This window comes from Rhineura floridana, chromosome 21 (genome assembly GCF_030035675.1).
Source record: "Rhineura floridana isolate rRhiFlo1 chromosome 21, rRhiFlo1.hap2, whole genome shotgun sequence".
NCBI classification, from domain to species: Eukaryota; Metazoa; Chordata; class Lepidosauria; order Squamata; family Rhineuridae; genus Rhineura; species Rhineura floridana.
The window spans coordinates 4,837,207-4,858,177 of NC_084500.1; the positions used below are offsets into that span (position 1 = coordinate 4,837,207).

A 20,971-nucleotide genomic window follows, 5' to 3' on the forward strand; every position below is an offset into this window, starting at 1 on the left:
GCGGTCCCACCCAATGTTAGATTTGCGCCAGTCAGCAGTGGCTAGCGCACTGAACATACATGAAATATATGGTCAGATTGCAGGAGATTTAAAAACTCATGTAACCACCTACGGCCAAAAAAAAAAGCAAGCCAAACCAAGATCATGGTATGATGCCGAATGCAGAACAAAGAAAAAAGAAATCCACGCCCACATTAGAATAGTACGACATGACCCTTCACCTGGGACGGTAGAGTCCCTGATACAAACAAAAAAACAATATAAAGCTATGCTCCGGGATAAGAAACAAGCTTTCATCGCCGATAATTGGCGTGCCCTTGCCCTCGCTCTTTTCCAGAACAATGATGTAGATTTTTGGAAAATAATTCAAGAGGGGCTACATCAAAACTCCTATGTCAACATTCCTCCTATCCTCCCGGATGTCTGGGTGACACACTTTCATGCCATCTTTGACTCCCTTGCTCCCTCTCATCACAGTCCCATTGATGATATACCACTCGATCCTCTCCCAATTTGGCCCCCGGTCACCTGCCTTGAGATCGAAGAGTTAATTGCAACTCTTCGCCCAGGCAAGGCCCCAGGGGAGGACATGCTCCCCCCGGAGATTTTTACAGTAGATCCCTCTTGGTGGACTCCCATCTTAGCTACCCTTTTCTCTGCAATTAATTCCACTGCTAACATCCCGAAAGGGTGGCGTACTAGTATCGTAGTCCCAATATACAAAAAGGGCAATCCAACCGACCCTCGGAATTATAGGCCGATTAGCCTTCTTGATGTATCTTCTAAATTATACGCCCGTTACCTATTGAATAAACTAAGGTCATAGGACACCTGCAATAATGTAATCCAGGAAGAACAAGCAGGTTTTAGGCCAGGAAGAAGCACAATAGACCAAGTCTATACTTTATACCACCTAATTAGCAAGTCAGCATTGGCCCCACCGAATTCCCTATATATGGCCTTTGTGGATTTTTCAATGGCGTTTGACTCAATAGACAGAAACCTCCTTTGGACCAAGTTAGGTCAAACTAATTTGGACAAGAGGCTTCTATGGCTTATTAGGTCATTGCATCAGGACAATTTCCTCCAAGTACGTTTAGGACTGAATGGAGCGCTGTCACACCCGATTCCTGTGGCCAGGGGAGTAAAACAGGGCTGTATATTGGCCCCTTTCTTATTTAATTTTTACCTGAATGGGTTAGTTCCTGCTCTATCTTCCCCAGCCTACTTCGCTCCTGCCATTGGTACCAGGAAAATTTCTATCCTGTTATACGCTGACGACCTCGTATTATTGTCCATAACAGAAATAGGCATGAAAAGATCATTAATGAGGTTGGCTGAGTATTGCAAGGAACATTCCCTTGTGATAAATTACTCTAAAACTAAAGTTATGATATGTGGGAAGAATAGGAGGTCTACCCCCAGATGGCTAATAAATGATCAGCGACTAGAGCAAGTCCACTCTTTTAAATACCTCGGCCTCCACCTCAGCCATAACACCTCCTGGAAGAAGCACCTCGACGAAACCAAACTCCTGAGTGCCAGAACCTGCGCCCAAATCCGCAGATTCTTTTACTCTTGTGGGGGACAGTTGGTCAAACCCATGTTGAAAATTTACCAGGCCAAGGTTCTTCCGAAGATCCTATATGGTGCAGAGCTATGGGGTCAGGCGGTTAAGCCGAAGCTTGAGGTAATCCAAAATTCCTTAATGAGGCAGCTAACTGGTCTCCCCCCTGGAGTGCCCTCGGCCCACCTGAGAGCCGAGTTAGGCCTCCCTTCCTTGGCAGCCAAAGTCGACCTGGCCACTTTGAGATTCTGGCGTAAAACTCTACAAATGGACGATACTTCCATAGCCAGGCTCTGTTGGCAGGATCAGTCCAGCGTAGAGAGACTAGCCCAACGCTGCCCAGCTTTATTGGCTACATACGAACTCACTTGGGACGACCTTTTAACCCTCCCCCCTACTGCACTTCGGAATCGAGTCTTTGATTTTGATGCGAATCAAGACAGAGCCACAATTGCCGTCTCCCCTTTTTCCCCATGGTTTCCACACCTTAAGCCTAACCATGCTGTTTCCCACTATTTTGAGACAATTATGCGAGCTCCACTCCGGAAAGCCTTCACGGAACTTCGGTTCCAAACACTGTAGTCAGCCTACCTGGAAGGGAGATATAGGAAAATACCCCACTCACAGCGGCTTTGTATTTTAGGCTGTGGGGTGGTTGAGGACATAATGCATTATTTATTATTCTGTCCATTATATGACGACCCAAGAAGGAAATTTTTAGCGCAAATCATAAACTCAAATGGGGGAAGGTCCCCCGTGAACCTGGTGCGTATCCTCTTGGGAGACACGGATAGATACATCACTTTGGCCGTAGCCAACTTTGCCTACGCGGCTAGGAAACTAAGAGCCGCACATGTTAAGTCCATCTCGAGTTAACTTTGGAAAGAGTTAGGGGCCTTATATCGTGTTATCCTGTGTATTTTTTAATAATCTGTGTTTTATGTATTTTATGGTTTTATCTTACTTGCATGCCATTGCAATGGCCTAAGGCTGTAATGCAATAAACTATTGATGATGATGATGATTAGTTCGCTTTGCTTCCTGAGGGGGTTTCAGCTCAACTAGGCTGGCCCTTTTTGAACAAATACAGTGACTGAGTTGTTGTGTGAATGGAACCTTAAGAGCCAGGACTCTGTGTATGTCAGAGAGAGAGACCATTCCATGGAAAGATGGGAAAGTCACAAAAAGTAGCATCAGGCAAAGGATTTCACAGCATGAGACATTTTAGCTTTCATTTGTGAAAGAAATGTCTCACCCTCGTGCATTTGAACACAATGCTCACAGAAAGTAATCTCGGAAAGGGGACAAGAACGTAATTCCTTCCAGAGCCTGGGAGTATGAATTCAGTGCCCTGCAAACCTCACATCTCCTCCCTCTGGCTGTATTATGCAAAACCAAAAGAGTTTATGCAGCCTAACATGATGCATGGTGGCATAAATTTGGTTTTTCATTCTGCAGATTGGGGGGGGGTCTTTAATGGAAAGAGTCTGCATAACCCTGCCTAAGATTCACTGTCTTCTTTTGGTGCACCCGCAGGGGAGAGTCATCCTTTCCAACAAGACTGCCCGCACAATTGCCTTCTTCTACACTCTCTTCCTACATTGCCTCGTTTTCCTGGTGAGTCTCTGTCTCTCTGTGTCTAATATTCCTGCCGTGGGAAATAATGAAGCTCTAATTCAGCCTTCCCTAACCTGGCTTCCTCTGCGTGTTTTGGTCTACAACTTCCATCAGCCCTGCCCAGCACAACCATGGTCCAAAACATCTGGAGGGCACCAGGTTGGAGATGAATGCTGTAGTTACTGTTGTTGTTGCTGGAGGGGGACTCGAGGATTTCAGAAGGGGAAAGGCCTGATGCTGATGCTTCACCTTGTAAAGTACCTGGTGCTGGACCCCTGTGAGGCTGTATTGAGGCTCTGGATGGGCCAGGCTTGGTATAAATAACCAGGCCTTTCTGCTCTTCTCAGCAGAGCATTTAAGGTCTGGCTGCCTCATTTCCATCTCCAACCATGCCTGAGTCCCCCTTCCAAACATCAGTCTGGCTCAGCTGACCACCTGCTCCCCTGAGATCCTTAAAGGCAGTGGTGGGGACAAAGTGAAGAGAGCTTCTCAGCACCTGTCCTTTTCTCCTCTCCAAAGGTCGGCTGTCCAAACCTTCCTCCTCTCCCACCATTTGGACGCCCCTCCTCAAATCTCTTCCGTGTCTTCCCACCTGCATCCCACAGCTAGCAGAAGCAGGTTTAAAGCCTTCTCTGCTTGAGAGGACGCCTCCGTCGCAGGTTCCCTCCAACAGCAGGGAGGGGGGTGAGCAGGAGTATGAGGCGACAGCCCCTAGGTCCTCCAGGAAAGTCAGACATCATGCCCATCATTCAGGAGACATGACATCATCACATGTGATGGCATGGCTCAGTAAAGCAATGATGAGAGAGGCAGGGGCTTTCTTGGCCAAACGTTTAGCCCATTCTCACAAGAAGAAGTGGACCAAGCTGGGCAGGGCACGCTCATCCTCGTCTTCCTCCAGCTTGGTCTCCCACTCCATTTCTTCTAGCCCATTTAGAGAGCCGGGAAAGAACAAACGCAAGGGCTCTCGCAAGTCCACTGCGAAGACCAAAAGATGCACTTCCAGGACCCTGGGTCCCTCCAGATTCCCCTCCCTTAGCCCTGATCCCCTAGGGGCAGACCATCTGCAGTCATCAGCAGCAGAGAATTCAAAAAGGGAAGAAGGGGAGTTGTCAGGGGATGGCACCCCACTTCCTCCTTCTACCCACAAGAGGCTATATTTGCCTGATATCTACCCTGTCCTGGCCACCAAGTCCATGGCATATCTTAGTTGGAGCTACCCACGGAGGTCTCTCCCCAAACAGAGGTTGTAGAGGAGGGGCAACAAGGATCTTCAGACATATTCCCCAGGACAGAGGGAAATCTCACCAACATTCCTTTCCCTAAATTCTTCAAGGACATTGTCAAAGAGGAATGGGAACAACCAGCCAAATTAAAGTAACCTCATGTGTTGTCTAGGAAGCTATACAGTTTTCCTACTTCAATGATGGACCAGTATCCCACTTAGGGGCCAAAATGGCCATTCCTGCTCATTCAGCCATGACGGCACTCCACATGGAGGCCCTGTTGGAGGAAATTTGTAAGGCAGCCAAATGGGCACATCCTTCCACTTTCATTAGACACTACAAGGTGGATAAGCTCACCTCCACCAACGCAGCTTTCGGCAGGAGGATTCTTCAAAGGGTAGTGACCTAGGCCTGCATCTCTCCCAGTAATTCCATTCCTGTATGTTGCACTGCCCCGCTGACCGAAAATGGAAAGTTGGCATTACCGTGAAGTGTCCTTCTGGTCAGCGGTGAGTGGAGCACAAAGTCCCACCCGGCAGGGGTGCCTAGGCCAAAGGGTGGGAAAGGCCTCCTCTCCGAGGCCCCTAGGCGGTTTGGGTTCATGCGGTAGTCCAGACAGTGCAGGGAGGGCCTCCCATGACAACCTTCTCTACTGTCTTCTTCTGTTCTTTGACTATCCACCGTTCATGTGTTTTGGGGGCTTGATGATATTTTGGTGGCTGGCCTCACCGGGTCAGCTTTGTTACGACTGGCGGTTAGAGGGTGGTTCTCTCCCCTTCTGGCTGGCCACCATCTGTCACTTTTTTTTCAAAAGTTTGACTCTGCCTCCAGGAGGAGTTCACCTGTTCCTGTATGCTCCACTCCCCGCTGACCAGGACACTTCATGATAAGGCCAACTTTCTGTCCTGTCCCCCCATAACAATCCTGTGAGGTAGGTTAGGGTACAAGAGAGCGACCGGCCCAGTTAACTTCATGGCTGGGGTTGTATTTGAACCCTGATCCTCCTACACCACATTGGCTCTCTAAAGGAACCCAAAACCTCTTCCAGGCATCCCCTCGAGTGGAGTCCAAAGTCTGAATCTCAAGTTACGTGAGGAAGGTGCCACAATGGCTCATCAGTGAAGAGGGCCAATGCCTTGGGTGGACTTCTGTTTACAGCGGAGCAGTTAAACGACTGCCTTTGCTTTCTCAGGTCCTCTACAAAACAGCTTGGAGCGAGAGCGTGGGGAGAGACTGTGCTGCCTTCTGTGCAAAGAAGTAGGTACCAGAAGCGCCCTTCCCAATCGGCCTTGAGTCTGCCTTGTATATATCCCTACAGCTTCTGCAGACCGTCTTCTGTTCCGCAATGTGAAAAATCAGGGCTGCAAAGCTGAGTCAGCGAAGCCCCTGTTCATCCGTTAGTCGTCGTTGCATAGGAAGCAGCCTTATACTGAGCCAGACCCACTGGCCCATCCAGCTCAGTATTGTTTACATTGACTGACAGTGGCTCTCCACGTTTCAGGCAGGGAGCCTCTCTTGGCTCTACCTGGTAAGTCAAGCCACTGACCTGTGGCGGATACCAGGGATTGAATCTAGGGCCCTCTGCATGCAAGGCAGAATCTCTACCACTAATCTATGGCCTTTGGTACTTCTGGTGTGTGGGGCCACACTCCCCGCCCCACCCTATCCTCCAATGTCCCCACATTGAGTTTGGTTATCTGCAAAGGAACCCCGGTTACAAGCAGGGTGAAGACAGTCCATTATCTGCCTTGCTTCTGTTTCACACTGTGAGTGCCTACATGCGAGTAACAGGTGAATAGGACTTGAGTTGATCAGATGAATCACTCTACGGATGGGGGAGAAATATTCGATTTGTTTGCATTTAAAGGTGGACTTACATAATCTGCATTTTCCAAAACAATAGGAGAGCCAAAACACACCCATCCTTCAAAGTTCACACTTCCCCAAATTTTGCAATGTGGTTCTCCAGCAAAGTAATGCAAGCACAAAAATGCATACGCTAAGATAAAATGTGCATATAAATGCATATATTAATGAACATAACATGCAAGCATGCATTATATTAGGAGAAATTGCAAAAGTGTGTACATTAGGCAAAATTACATGCAGAAATGTGTATATTAGGAGGAATTTGGACAAGAATGCTGAAGAAGTTTTCATGAGGAAAAAAGTTATTCACAAACTCTACGCAAATTCTTTGATCTGGAAATGTGGGGAACTGAACTTAAGATTGGAAATATGGGAAACTGAGAGAAACCAAAATTGACGTATTTGCCCATCCCTACTTTAAAAAACCTTTTGATCCCCACCATTTAATGGAGCGGCGGCAGCTGATGATGATGATCTAAATTTAGCAACTTCTTAGCGTGGGGAACAGGTGCCCTCTTAGAGGGAGGCATCTCTCCTTCCCTTGTCACACAGGAGAGAATGCTTTGTCTAAGATGACTCTCACCCTGGCGCATCAGTGCACCATCAAGAAACAAAGTACACTTTTTCTCTTCAAAATGCTTGTTTTAAATCATACAGATTGAATTGAGTAGCTCATTCGAACTCAGGCTATTGATGTCCAGCGTCAACCCTGCTAAAAACCTGAGCACTGTGCTTGGGGTGGTCTGAGGTTGATAGCAAAATCCTTTCGTCGCTGCTCGGTCAGTGGTGGTTCATTCACACATGCTGGCCGCTGATTGGTGTTGTAACCATCAAGTAATATTACCAACTTACCATGTCTGAACCAGCCCACTAGATCAGGGATAGGTAACCAGCGGCCCTCCCAGATGCTGTTGGACTCTTAACTCCCATCAGCCCCAGCCTGCATGGCCAAATGGTCAAGAATGAGGGGAGTTGGAGTCCAGCAACAACTGGGGGGCCAGAGGTTTGCAGAAGATTAAAGGCAGAGCTTTCCATCTACAGGGGCAAGTTCAGTCACCTGCTTTGTGGGGAGGTTTACAGGCAGAAGTTGCTGCAGAGCTTTCTGTCAAGTATTCCCGGTACTTGCCCTTCACTCGTCACCCCTTTGGCTAAAAAGAACCCCTCCGGCCTAGCTTTGACTCACACCAGTCTTCACTTCCCTGCCCTTTTCTCCTCTCTCCAAAGGTCGGCTGTCCAAACCTTCCTCCTCTCCCACCATTTGGACACCCCTCCTCAAATCTCTTCTGTGTCTTCCCACCTGCATCCCGCAGCTAGCAGATTTAAAGCTCCCTCCAACCCCTCCTTTCTCAGCCCCTTATTTTTAGACCCATCCCTACAGATGGGAGGAGAGGCCATAGCCCAATGGTAGGACACAGGCCCCGTCTCTGCTAGACATTGAAAGCAAGCGTCATGCCACTTTAAACAGTCATGGCTTCCCCCAGAGGATCCCGAGAACTGTCATTTGTGAAGGGTGCTGAGAACTGAGAGGAAACCCCTATCCCCTCCTCCTACAGTTTCCAGAGTTCCCTGGGAGAAGGGACTGATGGTTAAACACCTTGGAAATTGTAGCTCTGTGAGGAGGAGAATAGGAGTGTCCTCGCAGCTCGCAGCACTCTTCAAAAACTACAGTTCCCTTTGGGGGAAGCCGTGACTATTTAAAGTGGCATGACGCTGCTTTCAGTGTATAGTGCAGGTGAGACCATGCAGAAACATTGCATGCCAAAGGGCCCCGCTTCAATCCCCAGCATCTCCCAGGGAGGGGTGGGCAAGATCCTTGCCTAAAGCCCATACAGCCATCGCCAGTCACTTGTAGGCAAACTGAGCCAGGAAGACCAAATGTCTGACTTGGTACAAGACAAGCCTTCCTGTTACCTCCTAACTCTTGTCCGCCCACCCTTTACTGTCTTCAACACCTCCACCATTCTCTCTTCTGGCCCTGGGGCCTAGAATTTCCACCCTGAACACCTGTGATGCCGTTGTGCCTCTTCCCCCCACCGCATTTCCTTCAAATCCTACCCTATTCCGTCTGGGATGCGGGAAGCTGTAGTCCAGCAGCCCCTGGAAGGCTACAGCTTCCCTATCGCTGCTTTTAAGCCTCTTATTCCTTTACCTTTGTCTTCCCTCTCCTTTTGTTGCATCTTCAATGGCAAGCCTCTCATCATGACAGGAGCTTAGCTGTTTCTCACTCTACTAGGGGCTGTGCCCCTGCTAGCTTTGCTCACCAACCTTGCCCACCCACACCAGCCCTCCTCGCCACCCCCCTCCCTTTACAGGTCACCAAGCCAAACCCCTCTTCCCTTTACACCTGCCTGCCTCCATCTCCCTCCTTCTCTGACCCAGTAGGTCTCAGAAGTCTCATCACGCTATAGTTCACAGCGCCACCTGTTGGCAGCAAAGCAAACTAAGACATGATTATATCCTTAGGCAAATATATTATAGTAGTATAGTACAGAATATAGCATGGATATTTGTGGCGCAGTACAGGTAACACTGAGATGTGCTCATCCAGTTGTTTTAATCTGCTTTCTTTTCAGATATGCTGACCACTTGCACAAGTTTCACGAGAATGGGGACATGTGGCAATGAGGGCCATGGCTGATGCTATCCCCCACCCAACTGGACCCGATGCCAGAGGGGTGTAATCACAGTGCTGCTCTGTTTTCAGGCTGCTTCTTTCTTTCCTTCCTTCTCCCCTCAGGAGAACATGGTTCATAAACTCAGGCTTGAGGTATATGACAGTTTCACAAAGCTAACTTGAGCTGATGCACTTGAATTCTTGATTGTCTCCAGTGGTAACTATCTGTCAAAAGCCAGCATAAATTCCAGCAAATTTAAGGCTGCTTCAGACATTCCTCATCTCAATAGGATATGCCTTGCCTGTTCTTGGGGACACATTAATTCACACAGAAATTATAGATGTGATAGACTGCCCATAGAAACAGCTGCAGGCACTCCGTTCTGAGAATTACTTCTTGGAAGTTGCAGTTCCATCTATGAGTAGTCAGAGGCACCTGTTAATGTTCTCTTTGTGCATTCATCTGGCTGGGCTATAGCTCATGGGTGTGGTTTTGAACATCTGAACCAGGCTCCCAAGCGTTTTACATTTAAGTCTGTTTTAGAACTGACAGATAAGTCACAGAGGGATTTTTGTACAACCCTTTAAGCAAGCAGCTATCCAGTGGCTGTATTCAGATGTCATGTTCTCTGATCCTTCAAACTGTTATTTGGAATATTTGGGAGTAAGTTGCGTGTGCATGCGCGCCTGGCTTAATAGAACATTCTCTGGTTTCTCCAAACCACAGTTTGCTGTGACATCCAAACTGGCAGAATGTGCTTTAACTGATGGCTCCAAACCAGGCTTACAAGCCAGTCTAGTCTTAGTTTGCATCCTAGTTTGTGGGATTGCACAAACCATAGTGCCTGGTTCTTATACTACAGTGAAGTGTGATTTTGACAAAGCAGGAAATGCTATATTAAGCCGGGCACATGAGGAAAGGAGGGGTTTGAAGGCTGGAAGCACATGATGTCTGAATGGAGCCAGTGTGTCTTAATCAGCTTCAAGATACTTGCCAGCTTATTCTGTGTCAGAAGCTTCTCCTGTGCTTTTTGACAGAAAAATTCAACAACTCTGGGATAGAAAAAGTTGCATTGGTTGAATTTCTAAGTATGGGGGCCCTTTTGCAAGAAAAGGAACCCAAACAGTAATGGGTATGTTTCATATGTGACAAAAACATGAATCCTGCTTGGAAGAGTGTGCAGCCAACCACACAGAGATGGTTTGCTGATCCTGTACTTGCTTGTTTTATATATTCCTGAAGTGCGCCACAACTGGGGAGCCACAACCAATGCTAGAATTGTATCTATCAGCAGGTTTCATGCAAAAAGCTTTGTACAATCTTACTGCAAGAAAGGGGCCCAAATCACAGAAAACAGAGATATTTAAGAATAGTTTAAGGCTTTAGCAAACTTGGAAAACATATACATAAGGGAAATATGGCTTATCTGCTTTGAAATGGCTACAGTAAATATTCTTCCTTTTGTGTGGCGAGCAGGAAATTTCTGTTGCAGAATTCCCTTCCTGTTTTGTTTTTTTAATTGAATTAAGAGATTGTTCAGTCCTGTTGTTTAATCTAGCAATGCAATGGAGGAGGAGGGGGTGGATTGCGGCTTTTAAAAGCTTCTTTGACAGGTGCTCCTCATTCAAATGTTGTCATATGCGTTTGAAAATCACAAAAATTAGGAGCTTTAATGACAACAATGTAATTTTGTGGTAATTTAATTTAAGGATTTCATTCTGAGGGTGGGTGATACAGATGGGAAACAGAATTATTATTACTCTCTCGCCTCTTCCTATGATTATTTAAATCACTGCTGCTGTGTGTAAAGTTGGTCTTTTCCCCCCAGACTGAAAATGCATTCCAGTAGAAATAAATGCTTGAAAGATGAATTGGACTTTCCGTGTACATTATTAACAGCTGGAGCCCTGCGGCTGTTGGGGTTGGAGGTCTAGAGGAGACTGGTAAGCCGGTGAACTGGGTCAGGAGCTAGGAGCCCAACCCACTTTACGTGAAGCTGAACGGAACAAACCTCCCAAGGGACGCTTTCTCCCAGGGATGGGATACAGCACAGAGAAGTGACAGGAATGCTCAACCCTCTCCTCGCTCACCTCCACTTTCCTATTTTCACCATCCTTCCCTCTCCCCACCTATAAGCAATGCTTATGGAAACCACAGGAGTAGACAGAATACACAGACTCTTCCAGCAGAGTCAGCCTCAGGGAGGGGGTTCCTTATTTATTTGTTTGTTCGGTCTGTCTTCCCGTGTGCCTTGCAGACGCAAACTCGAGGCTGATGATGCAATTCAGGAAATCTGCTCTTGGGAAGGTTTTGCATGTTCCTGCAGCTGGACTGACACAAAGCAGCCCCCGAGATTGGCATCAGCCGACCTCCACAGGAATGGAAACTGTTCAGATGAAGGAGCAGAATGTGCCCATTTACTTGGCAGGATCTATCTTCCTCTTAGCTTCAGCGTCCTATTTCCTCTTTCCAAATAACTTTGCAACAAGAGGCTCTGCTCCGAGATGGTTGGCGTCAACAAAGCCTGTTTTTCCTTAGCAAGCCGTTGCCAATCTTAGACCTACGCTGCTGGGAGGGCTGTGTCTTAGTGGTAGAACTGCATGCAGAAATCCCCCCTTGCATGCAGAAGGTCCCAAGTTCAACCCCTGGCATCTCCAGGTAGGAGAACCCTGTCTGAAATCCTTATCAGGCGGTGCCAGTCAGCGTACTGTAGACAATACTGAGTTATATGGACCAACGGTCTGACGCAGTGCTAGACAGCTTTCTGCATTCATATGGAGTATCATGGCACATGGGCATTGCTAAGCAAAACCAGGCCCGTAGCATCACGGTGGGAGATAGTATGCTTCTGAATCCCAGCTGTTGGAAACCACAGGTAGTGGGAGTGCTCCTGTGCTCAGGTCCTGGTTTTCATTGGGGCATCTGGCTGGCCACTGTGAATACAGAATGCTGAACTAGATGGGCCACTGGCATGGTCCAGCTGTAGGGCTCTTCCTATGTTCTTATGAATTAACTGGGGGGGGGGCTTTATCACAATGCACATGTGTTACCTAGCCCATCCCTAGAAAAACGGGCCACACAGTGCAACATTTTCTCCAAATACTGGCCACCATTTTTAGTTTTACATGGGATGGCCAGTATTTGGAGAAAATGTTGCAGTGTGGCCTTGTTTTCCTAGGGATGGGTGAGACAGTGTGAGAGTGAAAGATGGCAATTCCGAGAAGACTAGAGCAGAAGCCACCCAAGGCTAAAAGCTAGCTAGTTGTGCTATTTGGAGAGGGGCGAGGAATGGTTTCTCCCTGCCCATATCAGATGAAATGTGATTATTTTGCAGGAACGCTAACGTCCAGTTAAATGTTTCCCTGGGGAAGCCATCAATAATATGCTGAGTCCACAATCTATTTGGAGAAGTCAGAATTGCAAAATCAGCCTTTGCTACAAATCTTGCATGACTAGATTGTTCTCCGTTTGTCTTTAAATTAATGCATGATCATAAAAATAGCAAGGGGAAATCAGTTGCCTTTGCAGGGGATTCTTTTTGAGACTATCAGGGAGTGGCCCACTGAAGTCGCAGCTATTACGAGAGGATGAGATGGGAAGCTAATTTTAGCCGTCTTTTCCATGGGCTGATTTGTAATGGTATGAGCCCCTGAGCTGTTGTCAGAAGCGAAGTCTCACTGCCCCACCCACAGAAAGGAAGCTGGAGTGATAATTGCCTCTCATTGTAGTGAGAGATCTGTCAGAGCGAGGGGGCTCATCCAGAAGGCATTGTTTGTGGGACAACTGCCTTATTCCGAATCAGACCATTGGTTCATCTTTCTCTATCTACACTGACGGGCAGCAGCTCTCCAGAGTTTCAAATGGGACATTCCTAGTACACTGTGGCCTTCGGTAGATGTGTTTTGGGATGATGTTACTGCTGAGATAAGATTCATTCTCTACTACCCCACGGTTAAAGGCCCCAGCCTATGCTTGTTATCCATATTTTCTGGTGATAATGTGGAAACACTTTTTAAGGACTTGATTAGGGTTGTGCTTGCAGAAGCACACTTGATTATTGCAGAGCACTGGAAATTCGCTTGAGGGCTGAATATCCAGAACTGGTGCACCAAACTTTTTTTTTTCTAATGTTACTTTCACTAATACCGTATATTCCGGCGTATAAGACGACTTTTTAACCCTGGAAAATCTTCTCCAAAGTCGGGGGTCGTCTTATACGCCGGGTGTCGTCTTATTAGGGTTGCCATATTGCCCGGATAGCCGGGTTTTACCCGGATTCTAAGCATGCCACCCGGCGCCCGGCTAGCCCCTTAGGTGGCCTGGATTCTCAGCTTTCATTTTTTAAAAAAATTAAGTTTCTAGGTGGTGTGGTTCTCGAGATATATATAAAAACGTCAGGCACCCCCCCCCCCGGTTAAATCTTTTTTTAAACTACTGTATAGCACTTCGTAGCTTTAACCCCGCCCGTTCAGGATTTCAGCCAATCAGTGGTTTGTTTGGTGGCAGTGTCTGCAAAACCTCATTGCGAGGCCAGAAAATGGTGGTTTCCCCTCCTGTTTATCTGAAAACCTCATAAATTGGGTAGGTATATACATTTCAGTTTTTCCCCCTGTTGTGTGTAGGAGTCAGATCCTGGGCAGTGTTTTGAAAACCTTCCCAATAGTTGCTTTTGGGGGTAAAAACAGTGCTAATCCCTTATGTCCAGAGTAAATCCTATTGAATTCAGTAGGAATTACTTTTGAGTAGACATGATTATGAATGTGCTGAAAATCAATGGGACTTTGGAGTGAATGTAAAAAAGAATTGTGTTTGTGTTCTCTTTCTGCCCCCCCCCCGTCCTATTTTAAAGCAAGTAGGCAGGGCTTACTTAGGTATTGCAGTTTTTATTCTGTAGGAAACTAATACTGATTTTTAAAAAACTAATACTGATTTTTCTGCAATGACCAATTGGTTTGACAATAAACTATTATATGGGCTGTATGTATTTATACATCTGCAGTGTGTGCGTGTGTGTATGGAGTCTTTCCAACACCCCTGTGAGGTAGGGTTGGAAACCAAGGTAGCTCACAACAAGAAATAAAGCCATTTAAAATCCAATAACCATAAAAACAAGTATAAACAGTTGCAAAACAGTGTAAAGTGGCATGATTCGGAATTTTGGGTTGTGTGAATGAAGTTGCTTATCACTTGAGGTTGCATTTCTGTCCCTGTTTGAGTAAGCCCCATTGAATATGCTGGGACTTGCTTCTGAATAAATAAATTTAGGATTGCACTATAAATATCTTTACAGTTTGTGTAAATAATAAATATATTTGATAGTTATGCTTATATAAATATTTCTTCATTTATCATATTTTTGGTTTTTGGTTAGGAATCCTGACTGGTTGTGAGATGCTTAGTTTTTTGCCTTATAGGAATCTTGTTGTGGTTGGTATGGTATTACATTTAGGAAAGTGTTACTGCCTTCTGTATTTTTTTTTCCTATTTGCATTTCTCTTATCTTTAACCTCACTCCGTTACAGCCATAGAAGCAACAGCAGCATATGCAAGATAATTAACTCCCATTAGTGATAAGAGCAAGAATTTATAATTATTATTTCAATTAAAACAAGAGGCTTATCAATACTTTGAAGAGGACCAGATATTTATTTTCTTTCTGAGCCCAGGACTGGGTCTTTCATGATGCCCGGTGTGTGTGGGGGGGGGGGGGAGCAGGAGAGTAGTCGATAAGACAGACATCCTGGCATTGGTAATCTAATTAGCAAGGTATGTGTGGGGTTGTTGTACTCTTCCAGGCTCAGTTTCATTTTGAGTATGGAGGTGGAACCTGTGTAGATGTGGTTATCAAAGGGAGAAGAAATTTTGAGTTAAGCAAAGCTCTGCTTTTATAAAACCTAAGAAACATACAGTACTTTGAATGTCTGAGTGCCTGCACCAGTGGAATACTGGAGGAACTTGTAAAACTTGCTGCAACAGTATTTAGAACTGAGCATGTGGTGTGAAAGACTCCTTTTCCTAACATTTTGGCTTGTTTTTCTCTGATTGTGTATTTTTATTGTTTTTACTATATTTGTAAGCTGTGCTGAGCTCTGTTTTTAACAGCAAAAGGGCAGGATATAAATTCTCTTAATCAATCAATAAATACTCCATAGTGTTGGAAACTAGAGTCTAGGCATTTAATGTTGCTTTTAAAAAAAAGATTTCTCACATCTTTCCCCAGTTTTTGGTGGTAATTCCTAGGCACAAAAACAAAACAACTGGACAATCCAAATATTAATATTTATAAGTTTATAAGTGACAGTTTTCCTGCTAAGTACCTGCATGTCATAAGCAGGGGTAGTCTTATACAGCGAGTATATCCCAAACTCTATATTTTAACTGGAAAAGTTGGGGGTCGTCTTATACACCCAGTCGTCTTATACGCCGGAATATACGGTATATTCATTTTTACACTTTCCCCTAATATATGCATTTTTGTGAACGTTGCTTGGTTGGAGAATTGCATCGCAAAATTCAGGTAAGTGCAAATGTTGAAGGACGGCTGTGTTCTCTTATTGTTCTGGATAATGCGCATTTGATAAGTTTGGCTTTAAATGCAAACTGAATCAAATTTCCCCCCATCTCTTAAGTTCTACAAATGAAGGGTTTCAGCAAGTATACTTTGGGAAAGGCTTTGGGCCAAGGATACATTTTTTCCTTCCCTCCCTCCTCTTGAAAGCCCTCCTTGAAGGCCAGACCCACACTGCAAGGCTCCTGATCCAGGTTGAGTACAGCCCTGAGAAGAGCTGTGGGTCTGCAGATACCATGCAAAAAAAGTTTGCAGGACCCACTTACCCTCCTGAATGATGCAAACGCATAAATTGGTTTTGTCAAAGCAATCATGCCACCCTCCCTGTCAAGTGTGAGTGTGGCAAAGTGGTCAGTGTCGGACTAGGACCTGAGAAAGACCAGGGTTCAAATCCCCACTTGGTCATCAAGCTCACTGGTTCACCATGGGCCAGTCACTGCCTCTCAGCCTAACGTACCGCACAGGGTTGTTGTGAGGATAACATGGAGAGAGAGCCATGTACGCCACCTTGAGCTCCGTGGAGGAAGGAATCAGAATAGTGGAGTTGGAAGGGGCCTCTAAGGCCATCTAGTCCAGCCCCCTGCTCAATGCAGGAATCCATCTTAAAGCACATCTGACATCCAGCTCCCTCTTGAAGGCCTCCAGTGTTGGACAGCCCACCACCTTCCTAAGCCATTGGTTCCACTGTCCTGCTGCTCTAACAGATAATTGAATATTTTTTCAATAATAAAATAAATAAAAGGTCTGCTTTCAAGGCCAAACCTTTCCTTAAACCAGTTTCTGCCAACCTGGCACCCTCCAGCTATTTTAAACTACCTGGCTAGGGATGATGGGAATTATAGTCCAAAACATCTGGAGGGCACCAGGTTGGCGAAGGCTGCCCTTAAACCATCCAAGCCTCATTTTTCTAGTCCCAGTCCCCTATTCCATCCCCACACTCAGGAATCAACCCCCGGGCTTCTCTTTCCAAGGATGCAGGGTAAAAAGCAACTCCTCAAACGCTTTACTTCCATGCGCACAGAGCCGAGTCGCACACATCGTGCCCGACGTCCTCAGCCAACCTTGTTGTGTTTCCTCCGTTTCCTCCACACAAAATAAACCCGCAACTGGCTAGAGGATCAGCTTCCCCTTGGCATCCGCGCTGCCTCTGTTGACGTATCGTCCTAAGTGCCTTTCCGGTATGCCGTTGCTCTGGAAGTGACTTTCCCTCCTCTCATAAGTGCTGTGGTGGTTTCATTCAGCTATATTTGAACTCCACCATCGATCGGTTCAGTTCCCCAGGCCTGGCAGAAGCATCCATTTGTGGCTATGGGAACCCTTTTAGAAAACTCTGAACGGACTGAGCAGTAACAGCAGAACAGGGTGGGCGGGCGGGCGGGGGGAGCAACGGAGGCAGGCAGGCACCTTGCTTGCACAGCCAGTTTATTTTAATCACGGTGCATGTGCATGTGCGCGCGTCCGCACACACACCTTCTGTGGTGGTGATGGATGCGGGGCGCAGGAAAGGGAGAGTGTATCTTTTATAAGAGCCGCTTTGGATGAATGAACATTCCTTTCCCTCTTTTCCTGTCCAGGCTCATGATTTCTGCTGAAATGGCTGCAAGCTGTTTGTTTCATGCTTTCCGTGAGTGAAGCGTAGATAGCACAGCTCGACACATGCGCCGCTGTGCATATTGCAATTTTTCAATCCTGGGAGCAGCACTGGGGATTGGAATGCTAGGTGAGACGACCAGGCAAAACCAGGAACAGGAATTTATCCTCAGGGCAGCAGCCATGACTCCCTCACACTTTATATACAACAACAACCCTGTGGGGTAGGCTAAGCTGAAAAAGTAAATGGCCCAAGATCACCCAGTGTACGGTTTGTGGCCGCACAGGGATGTACCTCAGCGGTTGAACACACGCTTTGCACGCTAAAGCTTCCTACCTGGCTTCTCCAGGTAAGCCTGGCTGGAACTCTGGAGAGACACTGCAAGTCAGCACTCACAACACTGAGCTGGAGGTCACAAAGGCGTTGCCAGGTTGTTCTGGTTCTCACCCTACCCTCCTCCCTTGCAAAGATGTTATGAACACTCAAGCATTGCAGTTGTATAAATGCTTAGGCACCGAAATGTCTTACCTTGGTTCAGAAGGGGTCCCCGCTGTCACAGTTGCTTTTCTCCTGGGATAAATGTTGTGCGGCGTCCACCTGTTCTGGTTCTCTCGCTGTCCTTCACCTTTGCAAAGAAACAGTTGACGCTTAAAGACTGCAGTTGTATAAACACTTAGCATCTAAGTGCCTCACCTTGGTTCTGAATTGCTGTTGCAGTTTCTAGGGTGGGGTCATGCCAAAGCAATGGTACATTACTCAGAAGTAAGCCCCGAGGAACTCCATGGGGATTGCTCCCTGGCAAGCATGCACAAGACTGCAGCCTGAATTGGTTAGTCTCAAAGGTACCACATAGGACAAGGGTCCCTGTAAGTTTCCAGGCCTATGGGAAAAGATTATTCACTTATTCGCTGGACGTTCCCTGGGAAGAGGGGTCAATTATTAAACTAATCTGGGAATTGTAGCTTTGTCAGGGGAATAGAAGGGTTTCCTAACAACTCTCGGCACCGTTAACAAACTACAGTTCCCAAGATCCTTTATGGGAAGCCATGACTGTTCAAAGTGGCATGGTACTACGATAAACGTCCAGTCCAGATGGGGCCTAAGTTCAAATGGAAAAATGTGAAAGGGGGACACCAAAAGAATGTGGTCTTCAGATTTTTTTTGGGGGGGGAATGTTTTTGCTTGCAATTCTCCTTGGCAGGGCAGCACCTTAGTAGACCTAATGCAGCAGCTTCCACTGTTCTGACCACTGAACCATTGACCTCCAAGAAAATAAATTATTCCTTGGTGGCAACTCAAGCCACGGCTAGTTGAGGAACAGCACTGGTGGGGATTGTGCAGCGGCAGCCTGGAAAGAATTAATTTTGCTGATTGTATTGGCGGGGGGGGGGGAAGCCTGTCATCACCAGAGAGTGTCTCAAAAGGGTACGTCTATTCTATGCTTCAGCCTTTCTCAATTTGATTATAGTTGAGTTTGTAATAGGTATCAACAAATTACGTAGCAGACAAGAGAGAAGGAGAATGCTATTTCAGTCACCCCTCTCTTCTAATCTGCTGGCTCCCGTCTGATGCATCACAGAAAAGAGCTGGAAACTCTCCGGCATTAGCCAGAAAGGGTGTGTGTGTGGAATTAGTGACACTTGGCTTTTATACTAAGAACTGCTTAATAAATTACGGGCTTTCTATGTAGAAGGCGATGGCGGCTCCCATGTCAGTAGGGTAGTGGAATCCGCTCCACGTTGTAGTCTGAATTTTCAGTTTGGACTAAATCCAAATTGTTTTTATTGTATATGTGTGCAATTTTATTGCAGCTGCCTTGAGTGCCCTATTGCAGGGTAGAAGGGCGGGATAGAAATATTTTAAATAAATAAATAAAATAAATCCCGGAGCGGATTCCAACCCCACCGACATGGGTGCCACCAGCCGCCATCGGTAGAAGGCATTCCGTGCAGAAGTCCTGTGCAGAGCGATACGTCTAGTATTGTGCATTCGCATATGCAGAGCTGATGTTGTGGAGGCAGTTGGGCCTCCCTCTGTATCTGACCAATGGGTTGTTCAGAGCGTTTAGAGGTCCAGCTGAAGCCCTACTGGCTCCTTTTGTCACCTGATCGCTCCTCAGTTGGTAGATGAGATTAGCACCAAGGCCAGCCCTGCTATTAGGTAGAGCGAGGTGGCTGCCTCAGGCAGTAGGTTCTGTGGGATGAGAAGTGGACAGAACTGGGAAAAACAGGTTCCCAAACTCTGCTTTAAGCCAGTGTGGCTTGGCGGTTAGTGTGTTGGACTGGGACCCAGGAAACCAGGGTTCAAATCGCTGCTTAGCCGTGAAGCTCACTGTCTCTCAGCCTAACCTACCTCACAGGGTTGTTGTGAGTATGGAATTTGGGATGAGGAGAACCATGTTTGTATGCCACCTTGAGCTCCTTGGAGGAAAGGTGGTAGATAAATGTAACAACAACGGAAGATACTGAGGATTGAACCTGGGACCTTCTAAATGCAAAGCAAGTATTCTCCCACTGACAAATGGGCCCAGCCCTCCCCAAGAACATGCAGATCTGTATTATGCTGGGGGGGGGGGTCTCGTGCATTTACACATGCCAGTTACACACTGCTAGCCACGCATTCAGCATCACTGTGAAGGATCCATACGTATGTTTCTCTTCACCACACGAGGGGAAATCGCAGACATACAACTCCACGCTATAATATTTACGTACAAGTGAGTTCCATTCAGTCACATTCTTTTCTAATACTGATCAACAGGATGCTGTTTTTAGGATCATCCTCTTTCAGCTTCCCATTTTGATCAGGGCATGGGGTTCGCCCTAATTTTCCCCTTGAACAGCCTTCTCTTAAATCACCCCAATGTCAGTTCCTCTTCCCTTTGGGGGGGGGTCGATTAATTACTTATTCTCATTATTTTTCCTTTTTTTTTAAAAATGTGAAATTTTCACTTTTATTTTAATAGATGCTATCACTTAATAAATCCTCACTCGCACACAAAAACACCAAACCCTACGCTAGCACCATTGGCACTGGGCAATTTCGAAAGGTTATCTATGGGACAATTCAGAGGCTACCCATCTCTATTCCTTCAGCCCAGACTAATGGGAAGCAATAAAACAGGCTGAACCTGCAAATAGGGAATGTTCAATTAAAGGTATTGTAGCCCCCAAAAGACTTAGTAGCATTTTGCTGTCTCCCCACCAGACAGGCTGGCATTGCAACTGCATTATCGCCACAAGTCACATACATTTATTTGTTAGTTTCCCACTCTTCCTCCCTGTAGGAGCCAGGAAAAAACATGGGAGGAATTACTACACAGAAAACGCTCTACTGTAACAGGCTAACATCAGCGTCATGTGGATACTCTGCAAAAAGTAAGTGAACAAAAGAAGGCAATTTCACAGAAAAGGATTCAACCTCCGTTCTATGTTGCTCATACAAGTTAGTCAATGATTTCTGGCTTTAATTTTTTACATGGTTTTTATCGTCTGTATGTATGGTTGTTGTAAACCGCTTTCGATTGTTTTATGAATAGCGGTATACAACAATTATTTGTTATAAATAAATGAAACGGTGGCTTGCAAAATATGTCAGTTCATTGAGTTTCAAGATATGTGTGTGAATGTGTGATATATAACATATTTGGCAGCTCAGAGACTTTTCTGCACTTGACAGTGAAAAGTTCAAAATGGTGGCCGGTTGCTCTGAACAGAATGATCTGTGGATGCACAGACAGTCCAGAGCTGGGAAGGGACGGCAGGACATTCCCTTTGGGAATCTGTTGGCAAAAACATGCATGGAACCATTCCACCACCCACAAATGGTATTTGGCCAAGGAAATGGGGCTTACAACAAGGGATTGGGGCTACTATCTTGAACAGTTACCGGTCTGCAGTTCCCTGCCTAAAAACTGAG

General features: G+C 46.2%; 1 protein-coding gene across 1 annotated transcript in view; it reads left to right on the top strand.

Annotated features, from left to right (window-relative positions):
• The window catches only part of CUX1 (cut like homeobox 1), a 378,915-nt gene extending 368,150 nt beyond the window's left edge, over window positions 1-10,765 (top strand). The window contains exons 21-23 of the mRNA XM_061605178.1: window positions 3,104-3,184; window positions 5,603-5,667; window positions 8,853-10,765. Of these exons, the coding sequence (XP_061461162.1) occupies window positions 3,104-3,184; window positions 5,603-5,667; window positions 8,853-8,904 (198 nt within the window). The 3' untranslated portion in view covers window positions 8,905-10,765. The remainder of the gene's footprint in view (window positions 1-3,103; window positions 3,185-5,602; window positions 5,668-8,852) is intronic.
• The last annotated feature ends 10,206 nt before the right edge of the window (window positions 10,766-20,971 follow it).